The 27,507-nt window shown below is 39.9% G+C and overlaps 1 protein-coding gene across 1 annotated transcript; it reads right to left on the bottom strand.

Annotated features, from left to right (window-relative positions):
- On the bottom strand, positions 1-27,507 carry mmp15b (matrix metallopeptidase 15b). Its single transcript, XM_079456107.1, has 10 exons — positions 26,536-27,507; positions 19,533-19,681; positions 18,407-18,529; positions 17,972-18,279; positions 13,851-14,012; positions 12,458-12,660; positions 8,827-8,965; positions 7,705-7,855; positions 5,216-5,334; positions 1-4,325 (listed from the first exon to the last, which is right to left on the bottom strand). Exons 1-10 carry the CDS (start codon positions 26,653-26,655, stop codon positions 3,862-3,864), a joined length of 1,938 nt encoding a protein of 645 aa, XP_079312233.1. The 5' UTR covers positions 26,656-27,507; the 3' UTR covers positions 1-3,861.

Here is a 27,507-nt window from a genome sequence, read left to right as displayed (position 1 = left end):
ACAGTTTACATGTCCAGCATGGATTGTTAAACACACTCAGATGTGACAACAAACATAAATGTATAAAATCCTCAGTTTCTACATAAGAAAAATAAATCAAAACACAAATCGGAATGTCAACAAGGTAGAAATCTAAAAACCACAAAAGAAAATTATTAAAAAAGGTCCTATTTACATTTCTAAAAATGACCAAATTTAAGATTAGGAACTCAAAAAATAACCGAACGAAACGTCATTATACATACCATCATTAATAACACAGATGAGGTGTTTACGAAATACACTGCAGCACAGATTTGCACAGCATTGCTTTGTTAGTCATTTGTTACTTGATTTTACTCAAATATTCTCTCTGTCTACTTTTTAACAGCATGTTTATGTCAGTTTCCAGTAAAGTGAGATTCCCTTCAAGACATTGTGCGTGCCCAGACGCATCGTCACACAATGGGGCGATTTAAAAATCAAATCGACAAGGGACGAGAATGCGTCCACGTGCTTACAATCACCGTCCGTCTCTCATTCTACTCAACTGACTCCACAAAGCTGAAAACAACACTATTGTCTCCACCTTTGCGCCTGCGTTGTTCAGTAAAACAACACTATTGTCTCAAAGCTTTGCGCCTGCTTTGTTCAGAAAGCCAAAAAATACTTGCAGACCAATAATGAAAAGTGGTTAATAAATGGGACGGATGTTTTTAGAGGCACGTCTGATCTAGAGCTCAAGTTTATATCAGGAAAAAAAAACACACACGGCCGGACTGTACCACACCAGATAAAACGCTCTATGAAGGTGGTCAGACATCGCGCGGCTAGCATGGTCCTGATTGCTTATGAGAAAGATGTGACCCAAACATCCAGCGTCCGTCATTCTCGCTAAAAACGTTCGTGACAGAGGCTGTTGTTAAGAATGCTACGTGAGTGGGAGAGTTTGTGGGAGGAAACTTTGTGACCCTGGCTGAGGGCCAAGTCCATCTTCCTGTTGGCCAGAGGCAATGTGCCCGACAATAATAAAAAGAGAGAGAGAGAAAGAGAGAGGCCATTGTTAAAAGAGCCGGTCCAAAACTTGGCCTTACCTTGATTTGAGATTGAAAAAATTGCTTGAAAACTACAGTATCACATACTAACAAACTGACCGTTTGGATTATTCATCAGTCGTTGTCTACCACAATCTTGTTTACATCATATTATAACCAAGCATGAAAAAAACGAGAAGTAATGCACTTTCATGAAATCTAGACTCTGTTGGTACCATGATACAGCACTGGTTTCAGATAATGTTTCCCTACCAAACAATATACCAGTTTTTTTATGTATATAGCCTTCGTTTGATAGAGGGAAAGAAGCTGCCTATTCATCTACCACAGTATCACCATGATGCTGTTTATCAAGTGGCATATTTGGGAAAACACGTTCATAAAAGAGAGGCCTGAGCGAGCTCTGAGCTGCTTTTCAGAGATCTTTCAAGCCTATTTCTGTATTCCTCATTGATCGGGGCAGATGAAGGGGATGATAGAGGGCGCCGGGCCACCTGCGGAGGAGCTTTTATATCTGATTAACTCTCCTTCAAATCCCACCGGACGACAGGAGCACGGCGGGACTCATAAGTGACTGCATTCAGATCATGACCGGCCTCGATGTCCTTTACCAATAATATTTATCAAAGGGCTTTATGCTCTACCTTTGTCTGACAGGCCAATATTTATAATACCACTCTCCTTGTCTAACTCTCGTCCTCTGAGAGCAGAGAAACTCGATGATCGTGACGAGAATTTTGTTGGGAGGTGCTTTTAAAAAGTTAGTTTCTTACGGCTTCGTCCAAATATACACGGTCTGGGTTAGTCACTAGACTATGCAAAACACAGCAAGTTAGGAAACTTGACTTGTCTATTTTGCCTAGTAGGTCACATCAGCGTAATGATAAACGTGAATGACAAGAGCATTGCATTTCCGTCACCGGTTACAGAATGCTTTCCAAAAATAACCTGTGTCCTTTCACACAGTGGCCGATGTGGCAGCAAACGCATGTGCCAGCTAGAACGTTACCCTACGCAAGTATGCAAGAAAACAACGCACACTTCCTGTCTGGTCTAACACATTATGGAACACAATGACACACACTTGCGAGTACGCATCAGACCTTGGGCTTACAATGGGTTAATCCAAACCCTTGCCTGTTTATTTGTCCCCAAACCTAAAATCTGCCCCATCACTGAAACACAATCCCACAGTGACCTGTTAAAATAGAGTAAGCCCTCGTGCAAAGACTTAGTAGATCAAGTGTCTGCATCTTAACCCATGCGTTTGAGCTTGCACAGTTGTCCCTACTCCTGGCCACCTTCTGCAGGGTCGTATTTCTGTTAGTGAGAGCTTTGGGGTGGGAACATGTCGGCAATGCGCTTTAACCCCCTGCTGTTTCTAAAATGAGAGGATTATCTAACATTCCCAACATGACGGCAACAACTGGCCCTGTTTAAGGATTTCTACTCATAATTGGGCCCCGAGAAGCTTACTTAAGTGTATTTTATTGAGTTTTGAATTGGTGCACACAGCGGTGTGTTTTTAATAGTACTTTTTATATACATATTCAGTCGTTTGATTGAAAAATGTAAAGCAATGTTATAAATCGTTTAGATATTGCTCCATTGCCTCACTGAAGCCCTACAATGAATGCTGTCTTTTTGTCGTAAATGATAGAACCGTTATGTTCTTCAGATGACAAAAAATTCCAGTCAGCACAGTATCATTAGATTGTTGGTCAATAAAAGTGAAAGAGGTCAGAGCGTCTCTATACATATGAACAAAGGCACATAAAACACTGTTTAAACAAGTGGCAATAAATTGGGACTTTTGTTATGATCATACTATGTAAGCAAACCCAGAGAAAAGCCCCTGCTTCCTACTCTTTGATTTTGAAACAAAGACCAACGCTGTTTTGGGTAAAGTTTTGTCAAACGCGACTGGACTTGGTTACAGGTTATATAACTACATCCAGCTGTTGTATTGCTCATAGATATGACATTCTACGTTAAACCTGGATGAGCTAAACATTTATTGACAAAGAACATACAGTTGGGTCCAAACGTCTGAGACCACCCTTTCTTATTAAACCTGGAGATAAACAGTTTTACGATTTACAAAATGTTAAATTACGACAAAGCAATAATACATGATTCTGCACATTTCAATCTAAGCAAACTTGCCAAATTCACTCTGAAGTCATGCTGAGATAATCATCGGGTTCGCACAAATGTGTTGAGTTCAGACCACCTCCAACCATTACAGCATAACCACAACGAAAAGAAGTTTTAAAGACACCTAACTTAAACAAAAAGTGTAATAAAATATTCTGTATTGTGGAAGAAAATCAATACAACACAGAATGATTTTCACAAGTAGCCTCAAACCTTTGGACCCTACGATATATCCATATATTCCAATTTGAACATATGATCAAGATCTTATGATTATTATTGTTATGAGTTGCCCGGTCAGTAGGAACATCAAAGCTCAGAGTCCAAAGAAAAGATAAATGGAAATAGAAACATATTCCTGTCTCGGTTTCCATTTTGCTCTACGAGATTATCAATTTCTCTTGCAGTCTGTTCCTCTTTTACTCTCATTGTAGATCTAGAGGTCTAACTGTTACTTCTAAAACAAAAGTTATTAAGAAAACCCCACAAACGGATCAAGAGAAAATAAAATATTATGTGCAAATTTTCTGATGTAAATAGAGAAATGGATGTTAGGAGAGCACCATGAGAAAAAGAAGAGTGAACCAAACGTGTGTATGTGCGTGTGCAAATAGTTTTTCGTTTGTTGAAAGGCAGGACAGGGTATGGATCGGAGGCCATAGGTGAAAGTTTAAACCCAGTCCTGCATCGAACGTTTGCAGTGCACCAAATATCTAGGCGCTCCTTTCCTCTGAAGTGTATTAATGATGACATAGATCAATCCCAGGATGCACAGCACCAGGACCAGGGGTACCGTCACCATGATGATGTTCATAGTACGCTCTGTCTCGTTTATCTTCAGAACCACATCCACCTCATTAGTTTTCTCTTCGGTTTCTTCCTTCTCGTCAACATCATTTGTGTTGTCTTGCTCTTTGTCCTTCTCTTTATCTTTATCTTGCCCCGCATCTGGGTTGAAAGGAGGGTGGTCGGGCCACTTGCGTCCCGGGTCCACGTCGGTGTCTCTGTCGGGATCGAGGTCAACGGTACAGCCCATGAAGTCCCTAAGAATGGATTTGGGATAACCCGGCTCGCTCGTCATTCTGTGATTGTCAAATTTCCAGTACTTCGATCCCTTGTAGAAGTACGTATATGCTGTGTGAAAGAGAACAGGGTTGGGGAGTTTAGTGCATGAATGCCATTACCTCTCATATGGCACAGCCCACAGTCCAATGCACACAAAACTGGAAAATCTGGCAGGTTCTAGTCTGATTGGCTGACTACCTAAATAAGGTCAAACAGGTGCTGGACCAAATCAGTGTGCCCAGAAGCTGTGCTTGTGAGAATAATGTATTTTCAAGGTGAGTGGCATCAAACCCTTCAATGAAAATTTGAGTTTTGTTTGAGGCACTTAGTCGCATATAAACTATAGCTGAAAGTACAAGAATAACTATAAATTCAGCTTTCTTTCCCAGTCTGTAATTGTGTTATGAAAACATCTCTACACAACACACAAAATAAAATGATCAGACAGTCCCTTTCCTGTGTAAGTGGGCAGCTATTGGTCAGTATGGCTTTGCTCTATCTGTGCCATACAACTGACACTGAAAACAAATTGAACTCATCTGTCTGTTCGAAAAGGAAAGATTTCCAAATAAAACAGCATTTTTTAGTGTGTGCCTGTATTATTGACACGGTTTTGATTTGCTTTTTAAATACAAAACTGTGTTTGTGGTAATACAACTTACCAATTGTGCACAAGTAGAAATAATTGCCTTTGGTATTTCACGGCCTGCCACAGATGTGGTCAATACAGCCACAATCCATACTACAGCCCATGAAGTCTCTGAGAATGGATTTGGATAACCCGGCTTGCTCTTCATTCTCAGCTTATTGTCTCAAATCACATCTCCCATCATTTTCAATCATTCGTTTTTACTCATTGGCTAAACAATCTTGCCCCTCCCCATCCTCTACATTAAGCTAACAGATACTGGAAACCCCTTCCCTCATCCATTCTGTACATTAAGAGCGCAGCCACTCACCTCCATCATCGCTGAGGAAGGCCCCCTTGGGAGAGGATGGTACAGAAGTGCCCCAGACACTGATTGGTTTAGGGTAGTCCTGATCTGCGGCTCTAGAGTACTCATTAAAGCGCCAGTACCTGTCATTTATCAAACACAATTTGAGAATTACTGTAAACGCAGAACTTTATTAGGAATCATCACTGAAAGAAGCTATTGTAGCAATGGTGGAGAGAACCATTTACACCTGATATTATCATCCATCTCAGGCTATCTGATCACGGTGCTAAACACAGTTTGAAACACATTGCGATTTGATTAAGCAATGCATCTGTGGTGTAAATGCTGTCGCACCATAGAAAACAGTAAAGGACTGCCTACTTTCGAAATATGTTCTTATAAATAATAAAAGTCAACCTGTTATCAAATTATTTGGCACATCCTTCTGAAAAGAGCAAAATGTGTTTTCGATGCTGCTCCATCACCTATCATGTTCACTTGTGTCAAAAATGATTGACAATTAGCTACATTTTAGATTGGCGGCATGGTTCGTTCAGGGCAAAGAAATTATGAATAATGAATAAGAACAGAACAGAACAGCTGCTGTTAGCTTAATGACAGTTTAACGTAGCTGTGATTGCGTCATATTTCTATTGGAAGATGAGGATCAGCTAATGCGGGCTTGACTCACGTGACCTGACAGAACTAGTTAACCGGCAGTCTTAAAATTGTACTTCAACATAAAAGTGCTAGTTATTACATGAACTTGATGCAAAATTGTTATCTCAGGTCTGAAGAGAAACAACACAGCGCTAAACTTAAATATGGCGGCATTTTGGTTACTTCAAATCTTGTCGTTTCAAGCATTTCCTTCGACATTTCTTGTTTTTGTGTCATACCTGTTTTTCTCCATGAGGTTGAAGTTTTGAATTTAGCGCTCAGATCTCCGATTACAACGTACCTAAATAATTACTTAATATTTATAATTTTCTCTTACAAATTTTTTTCCCCCTAAGACATTTGCGACCCTCTGTATGTGAAAACCATATATATATATATATATATTAGTTTTACATAAAATCATCTAACAATGTAAAGAATGTTCTGTGATAATATAACAGTGATTTCAATCTTTGACATTGTCTTACCCACTCAATATTAAAGATATCTTAGTGAAATGAATGGTGGATATCGAGTTGCAGGAGTTGTTTTGTCATTTTCTTCAGGTTTTTGGCCTGTTCAAGTTTTTACGTGCACCACATGACACCTATGGAACAGCAGCTTGTCATATGACAATAATTTTGAGCTACAGGAAAAAGTGAAAAATAAAATTTTGGTCGAATTTGAGATTTTGATAAAAAATTTATACATTGAGCATTGGGATCACGAGACGAAGGCAATGTCGTATTAAACACCTAAACGTCTATGTTTTCTGAGAGGTGCACCTCCCTAAGTCTTTCCCAAGACAAACTGGATGCGTGTCCATGCGAAGCAGATTTGGATTTTGTTTTAAAACAGAAAATAAAGTGCGGGAATGATGTTAAGAGAGTAATTAAGAGAGATAAAGTGCAGGATATGCTTGATGCGAGTTATAGGAGCTCAAAAAATAGTTATTAAGAGCTTTCCTTAAATAGAAAGGTCAAAAATCAGATACAAGCAATGCAAAAGTAACCCGCGTGGCTACGGCCTCATATTAATGTATTATGAAGCTAATTGATCGGTCTCTAAAATAAGGATTAAATATCATCTGTAATCTACAGCTTCTCCAACTGAAACTTCGGACGAATATCAATCGCACCCAAGTGCCAAACCCCTTGTTTACACCACACCACACGCGGCACGTTTCGGCTCCAGCAAGGTTTTGTCAGTCCTTAATGTTGTGCCAATGTACAACAGAAGCGTCTCAAACGCAAAGCGGCAGATTTTGTGAGACCAAAGTATTTGCCTGTCCGATGTTGATTTTCCTAATTTTTCCTGAAGTTTTTTCCTGATTTTTTGGCGGTGCGGAGAGCCGCTTCTGGGACGCTGGTGCGGCTGGTATAAACAAACGCATTGACTAGAGTGGACGTGACGTTGACGTTTAGAACGAGTGATTCTGTTAGATATTATCATGATTCTGGTTGGCCAAACAAATCCAGGTGCTGGACCAAAGACGTTTCAGATGCTAGAGAGTAGATGCCCAAGACCACCCACCCCCCCCCCATGGAAAAAAACTCTTCAGATTAACATTATTCACATAAATTACCTATTTTGGATTCAAAACAGCAAAACTCACCAAAAAGTGACTAGTTTTCAGTTATGTATTATGAATGTAGCCCTATAATCATACACACCCTCCTCAGATAAAATGTGATATTGGGTGATCAGTACAGAAGCACTTGAGACAGGCTAATACCCGGGTAACTACAGTCTGTCTCAGTTCACCACTTGTGGTCAAATCACCCAAGACAGAAGTTTGTACCAGGTGTAAAATAGGGCCAGTACAACACTACGGAAAAGCAAATCCTCACCAGTCTCCTTTGAAGAAGTAAGTGAATCCCGAAGGTTCCCACCAGATAGCCGTGTCTATCTTGTCATAGGGGATCTCTCTACCATAGTCCATCAGTTCTTGAGGGTAACCTGGCTCCAGGTTGGCTTCCCTGAACAACCAGTACTGATTTCCTATAAGAAAAAATGTCACAGGGAAAGAAAGATGAAGGTATGCTGAGTTGCAGAGAAAAGAAGAGGTGGCAGCAACTCTCAACGGTTAATAGGTTTTGCAGTATATCTACAGGGACTTTCCCCACCAATGACAGAGCATTACAGATGTGTGTTTATCCTCGTAAAAGCACAAATCACTGCATTAAAGCGCTGCGAAGATGCATCAAGCATGCGGCTTTGGTTCTCTTCCTACATTCTAGCGGTCAAAGTGACGACATAGCATTGCAGGGAGCCGTAACAGAAACATTAGCGCAACTTTCAGTTTTTACCATTGTACAGTATGGCAGACACCAAGGCACCATTCTCACAGGCCCGGTTTAATTCAACAGGCCCATATCCAAATCCAACTTCTGCTGTTAGCATCTGGTAGAACCGCTAGCTGACGCAATGGGCTTGAACTCACGAAGAACAGATGTTGCTTGCCGACATATTCGGTCCCCTGGTTTCTATTGAATGGCGGAAATTTGCCAATGACATCACTGGCCCTATGCACATTTTGCTGCCAAAGTCACGTTTACTTTGTGTGTCTGCCTTACAACACTTAAGGAACACCAAGACATCGCTAAGTAGTTAGATGTCAGTGAGGTTTTGGTTTTAGTGTGGTTTGCCTCCTTTTCCAACTGAGGGTTAAGCTCCAAACAGCTCCAAAAGACCGTCTCAGTATGACTTATGCTAAACCAAAAATGTCACTCTACCTGTGAAATCCATCAGACATAATTGGCAGAGGGAAATCAAGGACTCTTCCTGTACTGTATGACAAATGTCAAAATCAATGGCTCTTTTTTAGTATGACAAGCACTTTAATCTGACAATTCTGCCAGCCTGGATAATGATCTCTCTCCGGACATAACGTTTTTATGGGTTATACCTTCAACATATTAGCTTTCAAAGAGCATAAAGCCATATGGGTGCTGAGTTAGGAAGGAAAATACCTTTGAAAAACACAAAGCGGCCATCGTGTCTTTCATACGCGGCGTCGATGTCCCCCGGCAGACCCCTCCAGAAGTGTCCAATAGGCATTGGGTAATTATCTAGGACTCGATTTCTCCTGACTCTCCAGAACCAGCGACCCTACGGACGTAAAAATACATGAATCGGTGATCAGACTCTTTCAGTTTGTACAGTGTTCAGATTCAATAGCCGAGTGGATGATCATAAGCAGTTGTGGAGTAGTTAGGAATCAGAGGGCTTCTGTTTTTTGTTTAGACAAGAAACCAGGTTTATCTTCTTTGCCAAGCCACAGTCTTTGCACTTCAAAGCTAACAACCTCAAAAAAAGGATTTTACGATATTGTTCACTTTATTTAAACAATTCATTTAGTTTTAACACCATTGTATTAGGTTTTATGTTCAAACACAAATGCATTGTGTTAAACGGACTAAAAACAGTTATGCTTTGGCTTAACTAAATGTTTATATTCTTTGTTCTGATGAACACAGAGAGAGATACTTGGAAGAATGCTTGTAACCAAACAGTTCTTCGCCACCATTGACTCCCATAGTAGGAAAAATTACAATGGTAGTCAAAAGGGCCCCAGAACTGCTTGCTGTCTTAAATTCAACAATGAAAATCATAAAGATCTGGACTCAAAAGGGAGTAAATGATGACAGAATTTGTATTTTTGGGTGAACTATCCCTTTAAAGATGGATTAAAAATGGGTTTGCTGTTGCTGTGGTCTGTTTGGAGTATAAACTGAAGCTCAGCTTCGAGACAAATGTAAGGTAGTTTGGCAAAGAATAACAAACAACACATGTTTATAATGACATACAAAAGCAAGTCTCTAAAAATGAAACTTTTAATGATAGTTTACATTTTAATGACACTTTAAAATGCACAAATCTACCTACGCATACAAATTGTAGTGCAATAAAACCTAACCAAATAACCCAGTCTCTAAAACACATATACACCTATTCTATAGTTTCAGATGACAATCCCATCATGTACACATAGACACAAATGCATTTGGCTTCACCTTTACATATCTATAATAATCTCCTCCATTGCTCTGGATCCATTCCAGAACCTTCAGAGCTTTTTAAACTGAGTCCAAATTAAAACCAGAGCCCAAACTGCAGCCAACACGCTCTATATTTATCCTACCGTCTCCCTCCACACCCCAGAACAACTACTCACTAGCGGACGTGTGCACACACACTTCAATTTACAGACAAAGCACACCTCGTTCTTGCACCGAAACACATGAGGAAACTGGCGGTTTTGCGTTACACAGGGAAGGGCTTTATTTCCGAAACCTGCGAGTTGTGTTTTTCAAGCATGTGAAATGCAGATAACCGGGGGTGGTCTTTCACTCAAGGGTATCTGATTGTTGTAATGGATAACTTGACCACTGAAGCCGGTTAAACAATACCACCTGCAGCAAAACCCTATTAATAATTGCCAACAAACTGCGATAGAGTATAACATGTCGCGCTAGGACTGCCATTGGCTCTGAAAACGAAACATTTGCTGGTCTTCTCAGAGCCAAAGATGTCAGCAACAACTGTGAGGGAACTCTCAAATGCATTCATGGGTGGATTTCCCATTGCAAATGCAATACTGTGAATCACAGGTGCTAAAGAATAGGGCGAGGTGGACGTATTTAAACTTTATGTTGGTGTAACTTGCTTTAAAAAGGGAAATTCCACCAAAAAATGACATTTCTTTCATCATTTACTCACACTCTTGTCATCTTCAACCTGTATGACCTTAACAAGTAGAACACAAAGAAATTATATGTGGAAGGATGTAGTCAACTGGCACTCATTGACTTGCATTGATTTTGTGTCCATACAATTGAAGTGAACGAGTGCCATCGCTGTTCCTTTACCAACTTTCTTTAAAATATCTTGTTTTGTGTTCTACGGAAAAAAGAAAGTCATACAGGGTTGAAATGAAAATAGAGTGAGTAAATGACAGAATTTTCTTTTTTGGGTGAACTATCCCTTTAGACAACGGGCCACGATATCTTGGTAATTGACATCAAAATATTTTTTATTTTATCACATTTTACATTTTTTTTTAATAATGATAGATGCAGTTTTACAGCCAGTAAGAAATATGGCTAGTAATTTTAGACCCTGGCTATGCATCCATTCAAGCTTCTCCCGAAGCAAAACAATGAACCATCTAATGAAAGGAAAGAAAGCCCACAGATAATCTAGTCCTCGTTTTTTTTAGATAAAAAGTCTCTAAACTTTCATGAAGGAACAAATTACTACATTACGTGACCACAAAATACCAAAAAGACAAAGAGCAGATCAAGTCAGATGTATCTCCTGATCAACTCCAGACTGCTCTCTTTTCCATTTTATGGACCTCCGCTGCTCAACAAAAACCAGAACTGGGGTTTTTTACAGCCCACTGCGTAACAGGGCCTGATTAAGAGCAGACCGACCTCACCAGGTCTCCACCTGCATGTCAAGTCTTCCACCTGGAACCGTGCAGTGTTATTGTTTCACAGCCTGACCAGCTCTTATTCAAAGAGCTCTTCAGCAAATCTTACGAAACCTTTTAAGAATGTCAAGCTCTTACTTCAGCACAACATCTAGAGTACAAAGTAAGTTAAAGGAGACCATTTCAAAAGTTTATTTAACTAGCAGCTCTCTAATGCAAAAATATTTAAAGGGATAGTTCACCCCAAAATGAAAATTCTGTCATCATTTACTCACTAGCGAGTTGTTCCAAACCTGTATAAATGTCTTTGTTCTGATGAACACAGAGAGAGATACTTGGAAGAATGCTTGCAACCAAACAGTTCTTGGCCACCATTGACTACTACCATAGAAGGAAAAATTACTTTCTGTTTTGAGCAAAAAATATATTTTGAAGAATGTCCGAAAGCAAGCAGTTCTGGGGCACTTTGAATCCCACTTTTTCCTACTATGGAAGTCAATAGGGTGCTTGAACTGTTTGGTTACAAGCATTCCTCCAAATATCTTTCTCTTTGTTTCAGCAAACAACAAAATTTTTACAGGTTTGGAACAACTAGAGAGTGAGTAATTCATAAGAGAGTTTTCATTCTTGGGTAAACTATCCCTTTAAGAGCGGTTTTACATCAGCACTCTTGGTGCGCACCCAGGTTCCATTAACGTCAGAGTTCGGTTTGTTTGGGTGATGTAAACGCTGTCTTCCGAACCCAGGTGCGCACCCACGCAATGTACCCGAGTCCGCTTAGAAAGGGAGGTATTGGGTACGGTTCATGTGAACTCCAGTACGCATCGCTGCTGATATGAACACAATCTTACTGAACCGCTTTTAATGATGTATTGGTAAAAATGTGTGTATGTTTCACTCACTTTGCCGCTTTGTAATAAAGCTTTGGAAACAAAACTAATGGTTCGAAAACAAATGTATAAAAGTGATGCAAACAATGTTATGCTTTTGCCGCATTCTCTGCATGCTGATGACGCAAATGATCCGTGGTTCCGATCCCAAAGAAATTATGTGAATGAAGTCCAGCTGGGGCAGGGGCGAGCAATCGAACTAGGGTTCGGACCAGGCAATCAAATTAAATGTGAAACAAACCTAAAAGATCAACCCAGCTAAAATCTCAAGCTCACCTTGAACACAAACATCTCTCCCCTGAGCATGGTGACTGTGTCGAAATTGCCCTCACAGATGTTTGGACCATAGTGATCAGGGCGATCAGTGGCACGAGGTCTTTCTGGCCTCTTTGGAGTGTAGGGTGGCCTTGGGCCTGGCTGGGCTGGTCGCCGTGGAGTCACGGTGGGGAGAGCCCGAGTTGGGTAACTGTTAGGGGGTCCTAAAAAAAAAGATCAGTGAGCGATTACACAATAATTCTACAATTGTAAAAAATATATATACAATAGCGTATATGAAAATGCACATAGTCTCTACGATATTGTGGTCCCTATTCTGGATATGGCTTAGGAGCTTCCTCGAATGTGTGGGGATTTTTTCCCCACTGTAGGGTTTCTAAATGGATGGTTCACCCAAGAAATAAAAAAGATATTTTGCCTATACAATGGAAGTCAATGGGGTCCATTGTTGTTTGGTTACCAACATTCTTCCAAATATCTTCTTTTGTTTTCTGCAGGATAAAGTCATAAAGGTTTTGAAAGACACAAGGGTGGGTAAATCATGAAATAATTTTGGGGTGAACTATCTCTTTAAGTAGGAACAATATTTGCAATGCTTGACTTAGGAAGCACCAGTATTAAGGAAAATTGTTTGTGAATTAGCAGGCATGAGGAAATACTGTAAACACTATTAAAGTCCACGAAGACTAAAACATTTCAGAGGAAAAGCATATGTGTGGAAAGTACAGATCACAAAAATAAACATTTTTAACTTTACACCATAACCATAAGCACCACTAAAACATTTTACTGTAAACCAAAGTATATGAAAACACTTATATAACGCTTTGCGACACAACTTAAGGCAGACGGAATACACTTCAATCCTAAACTGTAAATGAGCAGGCGACAAATCACTTATCAATAAAAAATTTATAACAACTTGTTCAACGACTGTGGTTTCTAAACTCTAGAATTTATGCACAAAATATTTAGAGAAAGTTTTACACAAGGATTTAAATTACATTGTTTATTTAAAAAGTCTGTTGTGAGACAAATTCATTTTTGATTAGCAAACAATCCATGTAGTCTCTCAAGAATCAGACAAATTTTAAGGGAAATACAGCACGCCACATTGCAGGACACTGCTAAAACGGTCGATTACACAAATCTTCCATATGAAGTCTCATTGTACATTCATATCATCAGAACGTTATTTTCTGCCCGGGAAGCAGAAAATAATTGGGACCAGATTCGCACCAAAACCCCCCGAATTGGGCACCGAGACTAAAATGTCAGAGCACACATCAATACCGTTATGCCAAGACTTAACAGCAACCTAAACGGTGAAAAACGACATAAAGCAGATACTGTATATAATTTTGAAGCCCTCACAAAGCATGCAGTAGCTTACCATAAATCTGCTGAACCCCACGGAGATCATCCTCAGGAAGTTCAAAGTTTTCCGTGTCCATCCACTGGTAAAAAGGAGCCATGATGGCCATGGGATTATTTGAGTGCTCCAATCCAAGGGCATGGCCCAGCTCATGCACCGCTACCAGGAACAGATCATTACCTGTGGGAGACTGATATTAAATATCACAGAGCGTGGTACAAAAGACAGCCAATGGTCAGCAATGAGAAGATGAGGTCACTGGCAGGGAATGTCTGATACAACAGTTTATTAATCTTTATTCGCTCTGGGAGATCACAGCTGGACTTTATGTGTACTCTCTAGCTTAAAAACATATGATATACAATACAGTGAATAAGTCAGAACATTAGATTCTGATGTGGGTAATGACACAGAGATGCTTAGTGAAATTGCTGCAGGCCTATAGTAGCTTGAGATGAAATAAGAACTAGGAAGCTATAATATTTACTTGACTTAGATGTAAACTGGATTTAGGGTTTTCCTGTGATTTTTGCTTAGTGTGGAGAATATGTGCACTTTAATGTCAACATGAAACTGATTATAGTATGCAGTATGTACTTGTCTGTATTATCTCGGATGACCGGCTACATATGCCAAAATGTGTATTGTACAGCGTTCAATGCTGTAAGGCAGGGATTCCCAAAGTGTGGTGCGCGCACCCCCAGGGGTACGCGAGCTGCCACCAGGGGGTGCGCGAGAGGAAAAATGTAATGGCGATCTGTTTTTTTAAGTGGGATTTTTCCATACAATAAAAAAACATGAACAGTAAACATTTCCTTTGTAATCGCTTTTATTTTAAATAAAAAACTATAATTTATTAGTTTTTGATAGAAACGTAGAAGAAGACCGCAGCTGTCTTCTTCTACGTTTCTACACTGCTCTTATTGTCGCACTTGAAAAGTTTCAGATTGATCCTCGTTTTTATTTAGCCTAGGCCTATTTTATCTATTTCGGAGCCTATTCTCTTTAATGTTGTGGATCGTTTGTAACTTCATTGCAATGTAATTCAAGGTACCGTCATTCTAATTTCCATAACAGTTGTGTTATGATGATGATGATGCTAGCTCCACGGTCATTTAATAGGCCTGGCCTATTGCTGCAATGTTTCTTTTACGCGGCTGAAAATAACCGTGCTTTCTGTTACTGAGCCTGTGTCTGTCACTCGTCCTCTTAAAAGTGGAAGCTTGTGCGTAGCTTTGTTGTATTATATTGAAATTTTGTTGATGTTATTGTCATGCGTGTTTTGTTTTTTTGCGCATGATTAAACATGAGTCTTTATATGGCGATAAAACAAATCTTTGTTGCGTTTTTTTTTTAAGTGGGGATTGGGGGTGCGCCAACCCTGTTGGGACATAGAAGGGGGTGCGCAGGAAAAAAAGTTTGGGAACCGCTGCTGTAAGGAATACTGTATGACACACTATAACGAGTTAAAAAACAACGTAAAATGCTATAATTTCCTATATTTATCATTGTTTATTGTCTTTTCCTTTAGTGACAATCTTAAACATTGTAGGTCACACGCTCTCTCTTGCCCTCCAACATACACACACAACTCAGAGATCAGAAAACAGAAAACAGAGAATCTTCAAAAGGCACTGCGCTGTCACTGAGCTGGAAAGAGATTTTGTAACGTGTTCTCTGTAAGTTCTCCCTATGGGTTTTCAATGCATATGCAAGGAGTTTGTGAACATTTGTGATTTTACCTGCAGACTGAGAAGATTGATGGAGAAACCAATGAGACCCTACTGAGACACTGACTGATTGAATCACATTCTGTCAGGATGATCTGTGTCTCTGTGGGTGTAAATGGCTCGATTTCCAGGACAAGAAAGATTGAACGCTGCAAAATCCACTCAAGGTTAACGCGTTTGCCTTGTTTTCCAGCAAAAAGAAAAATCTACACATCCTAAAAGGACATTTACTTTATTTTTTGTAATCCAATTGAATTTTATGAGGAATCACTCATGAAAATAGCGTGATAAAATAAATATGATTTTCATGTTATTTAAAGCTGCAATTTGTAACTTTCACCATCTCTGCTTGAAACACAAATTTGAAGGTTACTTTTCATCCAAAAATAGTTCAAAATCTGTATACATGGCTTTGTTTGGTTGAACACAGAGAAATATATTTGGAAGAAAGCTTGTAACCAAACAGTTCTTGGTCACCATTGTCTACCATAGTGTGGCGAGTCACCCCTGGCGCAATCAGCGTCGCCATGGGAACAGACGGAGAGAACGAGGCGCAGCTGTGGGTCGTCAAGGAATCATCAGAGCCGGCATAAAAGCCTGCTTCACAGGAAGCACGGGAGGCTATGACTCAATGGTAAAAGTGTGTCTAACCATTGTCTCTCCTGTACCTTTTGCCAGGCCTCGGACTATTGACGGTCAACAGCAGCCAAGGACTCGTGAACCCACGCACCCAGCCACTGCGCTACGGACACGAGGGAATTCACGGCCACAAGTGAACTCGGGGATATCACGGACACGGGACAACGCAAGGAACACGGCTCACCACCCCACCTCACGGCACGGGATATCGGAGACGGGCATTTGTGTGTTGTCTCACCGGCTGATCGCCACCCCTTTAATAAAGTCCCCTTCGGGGTGTTGAGAAAACAGGACAGATTGTACGTGTTGTTTCTCTACCCGTCACACATAGGAAAAATTACAATGGTAGTTGAATGTGCCCCACAACTGTTTGCTTTCCTACATTTTTTTTTTTAATCTTTATTTTATGTTCAACAGAACAAACAAATTTATAAATAATTTGTATCTACTATGGTAGTCAATGGTGGCCAAGAACTGTTTGGTTTACAAGCCTTCTTCCAAATATCTTTCTATGTGTTTATCAGAACAAAGACCTTTATACAGATTTTAGGGTGAGTAAATGAAGACAGAATTTTCATTTTTGGGTGAACTGTTCCATTAAATGGGTTAAAGTCATATGATGTTAAACTTAAATTCCCTTAAATCAGCCTACTGTAATGAATCGGGGTAAGGTACTTGCAAAAAAAAACTGACTTTCACATTTCAAGTTATGAGCATTAAGTTAAGGTTTCCTCCCTCATTGTAGTTTTTACTGGAAAACAAGACAAAAATTATTAGCATTACTTTTTTGCAGTTTATTACTCAATACCCCTGACAGCTTTTATCATTAGCCAGTAAACCAAATGGCAGCCATCCACACAGACAATATGAAGCCATCAGACAACATCACTCGAGCTAATGACTGCATCAAGATTAGAGCACTACAGTATAAGACTAGAACGTTTAGATGATTGGTAAAAAAAAATATTTGATGGTGTTCCAATGAACAAGTAAGAAAAATATATTTAGTATTGTTTAAATCGGAAACTCACCGAGAAATACATTTTGTGTGATTTTTTACTCTAACGACGTCTTAATTACTTTTCTGGCAAAAACTGACAACATGATGTCTATGAGGAGGCCTGGAAATCTCTCAGATCTCACCTAAATATACGCCAGAAGTTCTCTAAACATGTTCAACATCATGTGGGTGAGTAAAAAAATCACTCAAAGTTTATTTTTTGGTGAACTTGCCCTTTGTGTCCTTTCAGTTTCATTTTTCGGCCAAGTGCATCCTTAATTTTTCGGTATATATTTCAGCCCAGAAGTTTCATTTCCGTGCACCGCTAAGCATCTCCTCTGTCGTTCAAAGCAACTCTTGTGTGAGGGCTGTAAAAACATGTAACTTAATAAAACATGTAACTTCAGCGCAATGGAAGTCATCTCTCCTCACAGCTGTGACACTGACCTACACTTCAACTGCAGCCAACAATGACCATCCTGTAGCCCGACCTTTTGAAATGCTTTATGTTGCATTGATATGAAGTTGTTTTTACAATGAAATTTGGGTAAATCAACTGTATTCATTCATGTTTTTTATCAGACACTTTATTGTTATCTACAGGGAAAGCATCATAGTTCTCAATAGTGTCTAGTCATGTTGGACCTCTCTATGCTGCATCATGCTCCTCACACAGTCAACCTGCTATGCTGTTAAGTGTGTAATTTGCACTAGCCAATAATTCAACTTCCTCCTATACCAACATAATACAACCTGTGCTGTGGACTTACCCTGCAAGTTTTCTGAGCCAAGCGTCCATGGCTCATCTGAGTCAAAGTGAGTGTCTCCGCCCATCCCTGGACCAGGGAAGTAAGCATGTGCCAGGAATCCCCCCTCTCCATCAAACGGTGAGCTGTCACCATGGAAACCAGAGGCGAAGAAGATCATGATGTCAGGTTCCTTCCGACGGCCGTATTTGACCTCAAAATAAGGAATTTCATCGAATTTGAGGGGTGTCACCTTCTCCCACACCTTGAAGGCCCTTCGGATGGCCTCATACGAGTTGTACTCGCCGATCTTCGGGGTGTAGTTCTGAATACTGCAGACATGCCAGAAACAAATAAGAACTCATCAACTTTAGATACAACATTGCCACACTGAATTATTGTAGATGAAGGAGACTCTATGGTGGATGGGTGCATAATGGAAAAGTAAATGGCACACACCTAAAAGTCAATTGGGTCTTGTCCCATTTGTGGCCAGTGAGTGCGTATCTTTTCCGCCGGACGTTGGTTTTGATTTGACCCCCAAACTTATCTGGTACACCACAGCGGGGTCTTTTCATGGCCCTTTGAAGAGAAAAAACGGATAATGAGGATAAATGAAATAAAATCCTTTAACATAAGCACTATCCCTTATCATTGGTGCATCCTGGCTTTGATCGTCTTAGTATTTCCTTTAAACATAATTTTTTATAATAAGGACGGTGTAATATTGATAAACAAAAGTTTTTTCAGTATTTTACAAGCAATGGTAGACAAGCATATTGGTCCACAAACATTTAGAAAAAGTAACGTTCACAATGTTTTGACCACATAGTCATAGTAATTAAACATTACACGTGGTACTACAAGGTTTATTATAACCTCTACAGACCAGCTTGCCAACCCTGTCTGAACAAAGTCATATTTAAATGTTCTACTCATGTCATTACAAGACAAAAAATAACCAGAAGTCCTCCGCATAGACAAACACTTCCATAGAGATTAGGTTAAAATAACCACAAATGTGTTTTTAAGGATATCCTTTATAAAGTATTATTATTCATGACTTTACCTGTTCAGTTATAGGTTTAGAGGGATACTTTACTAGCGAATCAAAATGTCCCCTTGTTTTACTCACCCTAAAGGAGTCCTAACTGAATATGGTTTTCTTCTTGAAAAATAATGCAGGCGGAGTTATAATACCACGTATCATTTTACTTTCAAACGGTAGAATGTGAGTGATTGGGTGTTGTCAATTTCAAGCTCTAAAAAGTGCATCTATCGATCAAAGAACTGCACGACACCGTTCTCAAATACGGGTAAACCAGAGACAGTTTGCGACTCGCGGCTCTCATCGCGCCCTGCTCGCTATAGTATCAATCCGACTGCATTATTCTTCAAGAAGAAAACAATATTCAGTTTGGATAACTTGAGGGTGCGTAAAACATGGGGAAATATTGTTTAGCTAGTAAAGTAATCGTTAAATTGGATATAACAGCCTATAGATGTTTTAACTAAGTTGAACAGTGTTGCTTGTGTCTGCTGCCCTGAGGTCTACATTAACATCATGTGATGAAGATTCTCTTACTCGATGGTGGCTGGGTCTAACTCTCCGGTGATTTCCAGCCCATAAAAACGCTGCATGTCACTGATGGAGTCAGACAGGATTTGAGCCGAGCGCATCGTAGACATCTGCCTGCTGGCCTGAGGGAGGTAACCGTACATTCGCAGCCATGACTGAGAAAGAAACAGAGACAGGGGAAATTAAAGGGAGAGATCTGGATTAAAAAGAGCATTTATTTAAGATCCAGTGTGCAATTTTTTGGAGGTTTAATACACATACAGGTGCACAGTGGTTTTCCTTCAGAAAAACGACTAGCGTCTTTTTGGATAAACATTAGCTTTCAGTGAGTGGAAAAATGTCTCTCTTGGCGTCTTTGTTCATTGAGTGGCAGTAGCAGCACATTCATGACCAAACGCAGCTTACATGCGAGTGAGTATACAATTGCATTTACAAGTACCTTTCATTGTTACTGACTGGACATATGAACATAAACATTTTTCTGTAATTATTATATTATGTCTGAAATCAGAATCAATAAATATATGAATATAAACAGTTGTAATAAAGTAAAGTAAGTTCTGACAGTAAATGCAAGTACAGCGTGCCAATCAGCACGATACACCACCTTACACCACAGTGACGGGTAATAATAGATAATGACAGACTTTTTACAAGCCTGCCCGTCAAAATGACAGACAAAAAGGCTATGTTTGATCATGATACAAGGACTCAATAAAAATGGCACTTAAAGTATAATGTGACAACTTTTAAGGTGGTCATTATTCATCATTGATGATTAATTCATCATCAATTCATCATCAATGGGGAGGGGGAAACACTGCTACCAACATTATCCAAAATATCTTTATGTTCTGCGAAGAAATAAAATTTGGGTAAACTTTTATTTTTGGATGAACTTTGCTTTAAGGACAATGAACATCAGTCTTACAATGACAATGAAGGAGAAATTAGATCTTCCCACACTCTGTAAGAACGTCACACCTGTTATAAGAGACACATAATACTATATGCCAGACTGTGGGAGAACATGAGGCGGATGTGAGCGCAGATTGAGGGGTGACGGCACCAGCTGGAAAAGGCCAATTTATAAGCCACTCTGCACTGACTGCTGGGGGATTTTCCTGAGGCTACAGACATGCATGAAGTCACTGCTCTGCTTCCATATGGCCCACTTGTTATATGTGGGGATTTCATAAACCAGAGGGTCTTGTTCATTAAATAGGGTGAAGTGGGGGTGAGGCTTGGACTCCTTTGTGGTGATTCTACTGTTAAGCTTCCTTTATTAGGCAATTAGCAATTAAACTGCCCATTGTTGAGCCTGACCTGTGGCGACAGTAACCAGGATGTGCTGGACCAGATCTCCCCACAGGCAAAAAAACCTCACAAATGTCCTGAGATCTACTTCAAAACTCAATAACTGTCTTCTAGACAGAAAAGAAATTCAATGAAGAGCAAACATAGATGTTTACAGATACTCCTGAGAAAAACGCCCACGTAATCTTACCTCTGTTCTTTAGATATTAAACTCAACTCGCCTGCTGTGCTCAGATGGCCCAAGATAGTGAGATTTGTGATCAAAAGTCCCAGAGACAAACCCTTTTGCTCAAAAATTGACATTTCATATATCAGGAGATATGACAATCATTAATATATATAAAAGGTTTTGAGCTGTAAAATTAATGTTTGAGTGAATAATAATAATTAGATTGTATAGGTAAAAGTTTATATTTTTTAAAGAGGATTGGTCATCTTAAAATCTCTAATAACACTGATTGCAGACTTGGCTAATCTGATCTCAGATTGTGACAGTTTGGGAAATATCTGGGTCTGGACCTTTGTATAAAACAGGTGAGACCCTTTTCTCTACTTTTAATCGCATTGCAGTCTAGGTTAAATAATTGAGAATTAAGAGAACTAGTCAGTGATTTTTCTTTTGGTGATATTAAACATTTCAAACAAAACAGAAACCCTATCAGATGTTTCCCAAACCAAAGTGTTTTAGCTAAGATATCCACATACTTTAAAGTTCTATTATCAAAAAATGTCCTGTTTGTTTCTATTTTCTATTTCACTTAAAGGCGCAGTTTTTGATTTACAGCGGCCAGTAGCGTTGTATTATAGATTTGCAAAGAATCTCTTTCCAAAATCCAAACACTACGATGGTCACCACAGTCCAAAAAGATGTCATCTGCATCCAAACACTACGGTGGTCACCACAGTACAAAAAGATGTCATCTGCTGCGACGGCACGTCTCCTCAAATTATTCCATTAGCAGTTTGAAAATATCTCTCTCCAGTTTATATTACTTAAACTACTTACGATTTTATTTTCACAACATATCGTATGTTATATAAATGTCAGAATTTTTGATTAAAATCTCAGTTCTATAGGCACAATAAAATAAACAAATGGCAATATTGAAAGGATGACTGAGGACAAAAAAGATGTATTGTTCTGAAATGTGTTTGTGACGTAACAGGGTTGGACTTCAGCTGGCATTTATTAGCAGGGGGTCAATGCGAATACCCCTTCTGGACTTCTGGATGAATGTAGGGGTTCTCTGCCTTTATAATGTCCCCTTCTCTTTCTACTTTGTCACACAGTTGCCTGGCCTGGACACCCCCTTTTTCACTGCCACACTAAACACAGGCCTTTGTAAGAACCTGTGAAGGTAGCTGAATAACACTCAAATAGTTGAATAGGTGGCACTGTTTCTGGCCGTGGCTAATATGCCCACCGCCAAAATGTTGCTCAGCACACATGGGAAAATCCAGAATACAACCCCACCATGGCTGCCTTTTTCTCCCAATGTCTCAACTTCATTTGAACATATGATGTTTCGCTCATTGCTGCCATTCTTTTGAGCAAAAAAGGAGACTCCCTCCTTACAACATGTTTTATTTTTCACAAAAAAATTACACTGCATTTCAACATGACGATGAGTAAACCATGACAATGTTTTTGTGTGTCTGTATGAAAAATCTCCAAGTGAACAGACCACTCACAAAATACAAACATTCCCTCATTCATTTAATCTAAAACCTTGGTAAAATGTTATTTAACATCCAACATGTTAAATCCAAGTATCCACAGATTTCCTACTCGCCCTGACCACAATCGTGTTTGTATCATACACTATAAGAAGGGAAGTGCTGAAGGGCTGTTCAGTGTAGGACACACCTCACCCTATAGATAAGACTGTGTTTCTTTCAGTCGGTCTGAGCCCTGGGGCTTTTAGCTGGGCAAGAGGTGGAAGGGTGTGTGTGTACTCCCACAAGAGGAGAAACACATTAACCCAGTGTTCTGCCTGCTGACTAACAAGAGAGAACAACTTTTGTGGTTTCTATATCTCAAGGTCACCTACAGTAATTTGGCTGGATATTCATTGAAGGACACAAATGACAAGTTCTCCAGGTCCCCTTTTAAAAACATAAAGTCCACCATCACAACAACCCATGTGTTGCATACAGAGTAAGTTTTGCATTCAAAAGAGGCAAGGAGGGCCATCTTTCTCTCCAATCAAGCATCGTGCCAGCCGCTGTCTCAATAGGACCTTGAGAGCGTCTGTCAATAGCACGTCCTCCAGGAACCTGTGATTCACGACGCGATGTAAAAATATTCAGGTTTTGTGTGCAAGAGCGTGTGTGTGTCCAGAACAATGTCAGCCAAGATTCTAACGGCAGGAGAGCGCTATTATTCTTGAGCCTTGGATGCATGCCATCTTTTGGATCATGAAGTGAAAGGCAACATAGAGCGGGCAAACCGGATCAAGTGAAAGCGATTAAGAGGAAGACAGAACATGATAGAGGAGAGGAGGAATAAAATAAATTGAAGGCGGACTTGGGTTTGGTGCTCTAGACAGCATCCTGAATCAGATTCATCAGGTAACTGGTCTAGGGAGCAGTGCATTGATTGTTGGTAACCTAAACCTGTCACCATTCACTTGAATTGGTTTCATATAAATGAAAGTCAATGGGTACCACCAGTGTTTGTTTGTTTGTTTGACAACATTTTTCAAAATATCTTCTTTTGTGTTCTACAGAAGAAAGTCATACAGGTTTGAAAAGACAAGAGGGTGAGTAAATGATGGTTCATTTTTGGGTGAACTATTACTAACCATTACTAACAACAAAACAGAAATTAAATTATATAACTATGGATTGATTTAATTTTATCAAAGTTTGTGTTGTTTATAAATGGTTTGGTGTATGAAATTTTGGGTCATCTAGAGGCAAAGTTGTGCATTGCAACCAACGGCTCACTGCACCGTTCACCACTCTCTTTCGAAGCACTTCGGCGGCTGACAAAGCACTAATGACACTATCAAGTTTTCACTTCTTTGCCGAAGGAGATAACGTATTTCCGAATAACACTTTAACACTTCATTACGTAAGCTATGAACACATAGTTATGTATATAATATTGCATTTCTGGGGATCCTCCAAAAGATTACACATTGAGGCCAGTACAAGTTTAGGAAAAGGCTAGTGAGTAACTGAGTTGACCCCAACTCTTAATGAGGGGAAATAGACCTACCAGTCGTCTAATAATACACAGACACAAGTGCCATTTCCTAGTCCAATCACACCTCATCATACTTCACGTTCATAATGAGGCATGCCCCAGACCGCACACAAACAGACCTCTGAGCACCAGAGATGGACCTGATATTACTGTGGATACACAGGGACAGATAGAACAAGTGGCACTCCGGGGGTTAAACGCAAGACCGTGATAATGTTTCAGGAAGTGATACAGTCGGCTCCTTCTGTTCTACTATTCTCATACCCCCCACCCAAATCCCGCTTGAGTTTGTTCGGTCTCTATCCTGCTACACTTATGAATGCAGTCAGCTGAACACAAGAAGTCTCATTGTTGTGCCTCGGGAGCCCTGCAGGCCTAAACATCTCACTCCGTTTCTGTTTGTGACCTATTTAGAAAACAGCCGTTGACTTCACCAATCACATGCAGCACAGAGAAGCAAACCACACCTTCACACTTTCCAAATCACCAAACATTTCCTTATATATTTCCTTCATGGCATGGACAGATGGGATTGTATTATCTCCTATTGGTAACTGTCAAGCAAATAGTAAGTGAAACAGAATGCCTACAACCTGAAAACAACTTCTGGATAATCCACCCCCTGAAGCTATGTTTGACGCAAGCTGCATTCAGAACCGGCTAAAGTCACGTCTATGTTTGGAAGACAAAATGCGATGCTATGAAGTATTGTATCGCAAATAGTAGAACAACAAAAGGCTCTCTGACCACCACCCACACACACATATTCTCAACACTCCCAACTCTCACTTGAGCGTCTACTTTGTTTGTGCTATGTTCATTGCCACACAAGCTTTCTTTGTCACTCATGATGAACTTCAAAGGAATATGCCTCACTTATCACCTTACATTATACTAAAAATGAAGATACAAAAGATTCCTCTTATGAACTCTTTTTGTTGCTCAATCAGAGTAACAAAAATTCAAGAAGTTGAAATCTTATGATCGCATGATAGATCATATGATGGATGGTTAATAAAAGTGTTGAGCTTACTCAGTGGCTGAAGTATCCTTGAAACCTGACATCCAGAATCCATAAATACGAATGCATGCATAACAATCCCAGAATTATCAGAACACTACAACCATAGTTGCCTTCAAAAATTGCTTTAAAAATGGATTTGTTCTGTTTAACAAAAGAAGCTACTTTGAAGAATGAAGGAAAACAAACTGTTCTGGGGCACTTTTGACTAAAATAATCATGTTCCTTCTAGTCAATGGTGGCCAGGAACTGTTTGGTTACAAACATTCTTTCAAATATCTTTCTCCGTGTTAAGAGAACTCGAGGATTATTTAAATAATGATGACAGAAATTTGTTTATAAAACGGCCTGTTCTGGTCCTCGATTCTGATTGGCTGACCCGAGTTCTAAGCTGTTATAAAATACCCCAATTTATAAAGGCTGATGCACTACATAGCCTAAATACCATTTTATTTACTTTATTTTATAAGAGTGTCGTGCCCCAACACTCTTATCTGTTATAAAATGCACCGTAACCCACTGCTTTCTGGGGCTTATTGCTTTATTTTATTGCTGTATCGCACATGTGGCAGTGAGGATTGACAATGTAAGACATCAGACATTCTCAAAGCTTTCTTCTCTCCTCCACAGAGAACCTAAAGTTCACAAAGCCTGTGGGTTACAACTGTCTGGTTTAAAGTATCTCAAAACCTTAATAATAAAAACACTCTAATCAGACGACCCGGCTCAGTGTGACACCTCCGGTTATAATAACATGATCCATTATGGGCCACCAAGTTTAAGCAACTATCTTTCCCATGATCCTACATCGAACGTGACTATTCTTAATACGTCAAGCCTCTGATACCTCAAAATCATTATGAGGTTTTCTGTCAGATTTAGTGATTAGCTCAAATAAAGAAACATTTCTGAAATTCAGAGAGCTTGTTCTTCTGTCAGTCTTCATACACAGTGCCAGACCACCAATGACAGGGTTTGGACCACTGCAGCACTTCATACATGTAGAGGCTCACCACAAACAAACCCAAACCACACTGCAACAGTTAACACCCAACATAAAAAAATGTCAAATGTCTCCAAAGTATTGAATACCGGTGTTTAAAAACCAATGCCTTTGGGAAGAACTTCCTAAATTACTCTTGAATGTTACAAGCATTCCCATGCTGGGTTTACAGGCAATATCTTAAGTGGAAGAAACTCAGCTGTTCGATGAAATCCAGACCCAGAGACACAAGGAGCTCTGCAGAGACTAACACACAATGCATCACAAGGAAAAACACAATCCATGCCATGAGGGTGATCCATGCCTCAAAACGTGAGCTTGATAGAAAAGCAAAGCAATAAATGCAAGACAAAAAGAGTTAAGTGACATGAGTGGTTTTCTTGTGTGAATGGTCAGTTTGTGATATAACAAAGTGCCTTGTGATATAAACTTAAGATACAAATTTGAATATATTTACCGCTCCATTGAAGGATTCGTCTCCTAAGGTGCGCACATCCGTGATGTAAATCATCAGAATACAATAAATAAGAGTCCGTTTCCACAGTAACGCCATCGGGTCATCCCATAATACCGCCATGCTCACCAGGATCAGACTGCCTGTGTGATGCTGAAATCTATTCCGATGTCCTCTCCTCTTCAAACATATACCCAAAGATGCTTGAATTAAACTGTATATGGTTTATTTAGCGAACGCGTAAAATGCATTCAATGCCATTTCGTTTTGCACATTATTAATAGTCAGTCTTACTAAAAAAAGTGTACCAAAAACAAAATAAATGTAATTTAAATAACACAAAAAGCAACTAAAGTTGCACGTTTGCGTCCTTTCTGCAGAAATGCACGGGTCCTGTGTCAAAAGTACATTGTGAAGGCTGTTTAAAGTAGAGAGGACTCTCAAGTCGTACCAAAAGTCAGTGTCCGATGCTCTGATGTGAGCTTCCGAGTGGGTCAGACTCAGGTATCATATCCCGCGGGTGTGCCCACTTAATGCTCGTTGCATCCCCCCTCACGTGCTCACGGAATTAATAATAGCTACAACCTAACGTTACTTCAAAGCACGCGAGGCGCAAAACTAAGTTGCAATTTCCGCTTGGATTACGACTGAATATCGACAGTATGGGACGCGGGATTAATTGAGAAATAAAACAACGAAGCCTTTGGTCGACCACCACGCAACAGCGCTCAAATCGTTAGCAGATGACAACGACGCGTTATGACACCTGCTCCGAATGGTCGCCCGGCTCGTAAAGATTTCATATGGTGGGTTTCTTCTCGATAAAATCCACGTTTTCCTGGGACGCTTCCACTTTGTATCCGCTGTGCGCTCGTGGGGCGTTCGCAACGCCGCGTGTTCAGTTTGTCGCGCGGACTTTGCGCCGAGTCCCGCTGTCATACGCCGGAGGGGAGGGGCACAGCGCTTCAGTCGGAC

The sequence above is a fragment of the Barbatula barbatula genome, assembly GCF_947034865.1.
Source record: "Barbatula barbatula genome assembly, chromosome: 1".
Taxonomy (NCBI): domain Eukaryota; kingdom Metazoa; phylum Chordata; class Actinopteri; order Cypriniformes; family Nemacheilidae; genus Barbatula; species Barbatula barbatula.
Note: the sequence above shows the minus strand (reverse complement) of the source record. Positions and strands in the feature narration are given on the sequence as shown.